We start from the raw sequence: 4,197 nt of genomic DNA, 5'->3' as shown, positions 1-4,197 counted from the left end.
TTCCCCCCCCCCCCCCCCCCCAAAAAAAAGAGAAATTATCACATACTATCAGATTTACAACCCGGGAAACCCCCGCTGTGTTTCTATACAATGGCTCACAACAGACAGATAAAAGTCTATACTGAAAGTTTTATAGTTTATAAACCCTTTATAAAGGTATCCGATAGATAGATGAACATGTTAAAGTTTACCTACACGATAAATCTGCATTTAAATTAAACCTGTGCTAAGATACAAAACTATATAAAAGTGAAAATAAATTATAGATAATAGAAATAGGAAACAGAACTACAAATAGAGATTAAAAAATATATACAAATGTTGATGAAAGTCAGGAAGAAAAAGGCAAAGCTTTGCAGGGCAGTTTTGCATGTTTATATTTATTTATTTATAAAGGCAAAAACAACACAAAGTGAAAAAAAATAAGTTGGTGGATGGTGGAAATACCAGCAGGCCATTTCTCTTCAGATATGAACCCAAAAACATGAACATGTACAAATCCAATCAATGTAATACAGCATCCATGAAACAAATACGGTATAGCTGTATATCTTTGAAATATGAACATCAGTAGGCAAATACAACTGCCAAATGGACCTCGCGGTGTTGTTTTGTCAACTACGGTTTTCAAGGTCAAAAGGTGAGCTACTTTTAAAAAAGGAGAAATGTTACGTCACAATTTTCTTTCTAGAATGAAAGAGAAACTACGATGACTGTAAAATTTGTGAAAAAAACTCAAAAGGTGAAAAAGCTAAATCGTACACTCTGGACCTTTAAGCTTGTGATGTTCATGTATTTATTGAGACTGTTTAATTTTTTAGGTCTTACTTCGGAATCCATTGCGTTGTTACCCCTTTTTTAACATAACCAACTATGAGTGTACAGCTTTAATGTACTGTCACCAGAGGGTCACTGAATATGCTGCATGATTTTTAGATAACTGACGGAACTGACAAGGAGTTGAGTTATGATTTTTCATTCAGGAAGGTGAAAACACCATGTCAGCCATTTCAGTCCACACAGGCTGGAAGCAACCTGATATACAGGAAGAAGTCCTCTGCCAGCCCAGTGAAGGCTTAAAACTTCTTCCCTTTATGTAGTCTGTTGAAACGCCACATGTTTTCCTTCCTCAGACGCTTCCAGTATTCCCAGGTGTCCGTGTCCAGTTCATGCAACTTTTTAACCTCTCCCAGATTCAACTTGAACAACCTGAGTGGATGATAAAAGGAGAGGACAATCAGATCAGTGAGGACACATCACAATCAGCTTTTATGACTATACGTATGTTTAAATGTGGACAACACAGAAAAGAGAAAAACATCTTTGAAATACGTCAATGTATCTGTTATTTTGTCCATAGAAATATTCTTACACTGTAATATATCATTAGTGTAGTGCCCATGGCGTGTTTGTAGTTTCCTGCATTTCTCAGAATGCCATTCAAGCACCAAATGTTTGGGTTTATTAATTTAGTTTATTAATAATTGCAATAAATGTGAACATAAAGGAACCATCTTTATTTGGGTAAGAGATGTAGATAGACATTTACTCTGTTAGTTCTAAATCATGATGACAGACAGTAATAGAAAAGTGTTAGAAATAAAAGAAATATGTGCTCTCACCACTCTGGATATTCCTCAGGTGGCTTTAGCTGGGGGTCTTCTCCTTGTTTGAAGATGTTGACCCCTACTGCATAAGAAGTAAGTCTGATGGGGTCTTTACACACCTCTGGAGCTTTAAACTCTTCTTTCACCATGCCTTTGCCTTTCCCTTTGGCCACTGCAAAGAACGAGAAAGAGATATTAATAATGTTTAGATCAGTTAATTGTCTATGAATGGATATACGCTAACTGGCCATTTCATTAGGTACATGAGAGTGGAATTTTTCAGTTTTTGTTGATAGGGTCAGGAGGGTAATAATCAAAGAAATGGAGGATTTATCAATACACTTGTTGTGACATAATGATGTCTCAGTTCTGAAGAAGCTGTCCTCTGTGGCTCGTCTATATGCCATCATCTCAGTGACACGTATTTGCCAATTTGTCATTTGTCTACAAACAAGGAAATATGTTAGACCACCCTCTAGTGGTCAACAACTTAAATCAAATCAAATCAGATCAGATTAGCCCCATTTTCTGACCTCGGTTACCATAGTAATGATCAGAATGGTGGCTGCATTACACTGTATAATAACAGCTAAAAACTCAGGTCATAATTTACAGTCACTGCACATTTCTCCTTTCTTAATTTGCACCAAATCAACACTGCCAATTTGCTGTATATACTTTTGTACAATATATTTTTTTTATTTACTATTGCTATTTTGATATTTTATTATGTATAGTTTGTACTTACAATATTTTTATTCTTATGTTGTCTATTGTCACTGTCTGTAATGCTGCTGCTGCACTGTGATTTCCCAGCTTGGGATGAATAAAGTATATCTATCTATCTATCTATCTATCTATCTATCTATCTATCTAGAGAAAACTCTGCATGGCACAGAAAACTAAAAAGAGGACAAGAGAGTACAGGTCGAGGTTTAATCCCAAGACCACGCTTGAACTTTCTCCATTAAATCAAATTTAGTATTTTATAAAGCAAAGAAAAGAAATTAATACAAATTAGTTCAGTTTTGGGAATTGGCAAATATGAGCTATGTCAGCTACCTAAGTACAGTATATACTAACTGGTCTTGGTCTTGACTTGGTCTCAGTTTAGGTGGTCTTGACTACAACACTGCTTTCCTAAACACAGACATACAGCTGTTCTGTACCTCAAGGAGAATAACTCAGTGTCCCCATAACAATCTAAGATCTAACACTGTCCCTGCAGAGACCTCGAGACATATGCTTGACCCCATGGACACATCTCAGTCCAGTCCAGGTCAACACCACTGTAAACTACATGGAAATAATATATTTCTGATGGTGTCAATCAAAACTATTATTAGCAGATCTGATGTATCAGATCACATTTGATTGGACAAGTGTGAGTGTATGAATAATAAGACAATTATTTTATCCGTGTGTTTGCTCCACCACAACACAATTTTCTATCATTTATTATTATTTTTATTTCGGTCAAATACAGTGGAGTGAGGTTATACCCACTGAAGAGCAGTGAGATAAACTGCACACACATGGCACATGTCCTCTTTACTCACCAACTTTCTTGGCATATCCGCAGGTCTGTGTTCTGCTCAGTATGCTCGTCCTGCACAGCAGCGTTGCAGCGTTGTTTGTGTTTGTCACTATCCTAAACAAGCTGTACCCTGACATCTTTACGAAGCCCACCATGCTCCGTTTGACATTCATACTTCCTCCAACTTCCGTTTTTCTGCTTCGTCTTTGGCGCTGTGGAAATAATTTACCTTGCCCCTCTGCGGACGGGAGGACGCACTTCAACACAACGAGTCCTTTTTAAAAAAAACTTTATTTAAACAAAAAAAATATTACATGAACAATGACAAACCCAGTCAAAAACGTACTAATACAGTAATACATTTTAAAGTACAGTCACACCTCCATGAGAAACCAAACAAATAATAATTGCTGTGGTGTATATCACACATGAAACATATAACAGATATAAAGAGGAAAGAAGAATGAGAGGAACAACAAATAAATAAAACTTTAAATCAATAGAAGTGAAATCATATAAACAAAATATACATACTAATTAAATACAATGGGTTTAGGATAGGTCAAGTTCTTCTATAAGTGTGTACAGTTTATTTTTTTTAACAAAAGGATTTTATTCTTAAGAGCAAGCCGTGAGGGGGAGGGGGGATTTGCCATATCGACACTTGTGTATATAATATTTTGTGATAATAATGAGATGATTCAGTAAAAATTCATTTCTTTTGTATTTGAGGATAACACCATGCCTCTGGAGCTGGACGAGATCAGGTCATAGAGAGATTTCCACAAATTTTGGACAGTGTCACATTCATAAAACAGATAGTCTGTCGTTTCCAAATTCGTTTTGCAAATATATTTTTATTTTTAACTATTGCTATTTTGATATTTTTTGTATGTATAGCTTGTTCTTTATGTTTTTATTCTTATGTTGTCTATGTGTGTAATACTGCTGCTGCTCTGCAATCTATCTATCTATCTATCTATCTATCTATCTATCTATCTATCTATCTATCTATCTATCTATCTATCTATCTATCTATCTATCTATCTATCT

General features: G+C 35.5%; 1 protein-coding gene across 1 annotated transcript; it reads right to left on the bottom strand.

Annotated features, from left to right (window-relative positions):
- Window positions 1-361: 361 nt before the first annotated feature.
- LOC104923642 (39S ribosomal protein L54, mitochondrial) lies at window positions 362-3,381 on the bottom strand. The gene is made up of 3 exons (XM_010736802.3): window positions 3,167-3,381; window positions 1,623-1,779; window positions 362-1,209 (listed from the first exon to the last, which is right to left on the bottom strand). Exons 1-3 carry the CDS (start codon window positions 3,315-3,317, stop codon window positions 1,077-1,079), a joined length of 441 nt encoding a protein of 146 aa, XP_010735104.3. The 5' UTR covers window positions 3,318-3,381; the 3' UTR covers window positions 362-1,076.
- Between the last annotated feature and the right edge of the window lie 816 nt (window positions 3,382-4,197).

Source organism: Larimichthys crocea, chromosome XVII (genome assembly GCF_000972845.2).
Source record: "Larimichthys crocea isolate SSNF chromosome XVII, L_crocea_2.0, whole genome shotgun sequence".
NCBI classification, from domain to species: domain Eukaryota; kingdom Metazoa; phylum Chordata; class Actinopteri; family Sciaenidae; genus Larimichthys; species Larimichthys crocea.
This window is presented reverse-complemented; position numbering and strand designations above follow the sequence as displayed.

Bases quoted from the DNA above. Each gene is read 5' to 3' on its own strand.
- LOC104923642 (XM_010736802.3), bottom strand. From the start codon at position 3,317: ATGAATGTCAAACGGAGCATGGTGGGCTTCGTAAAGATGTCAGGGTAC. The intron at 1,780-3,166 runs GTGAGTAAAGAG...CGTTCTTTGCAG, and splicing joins CGGATATGCCAAGAAAGTTG to TGGCCAAAGGGAAAGGCAAA. The intron at 1,210-1,622 runs GTGAGAGCACAT...TCATCCACTCAG, and splicing joins CCTGAGGAATATCCAGAGTG to GTTGTTCAAGTTGAATCTGG.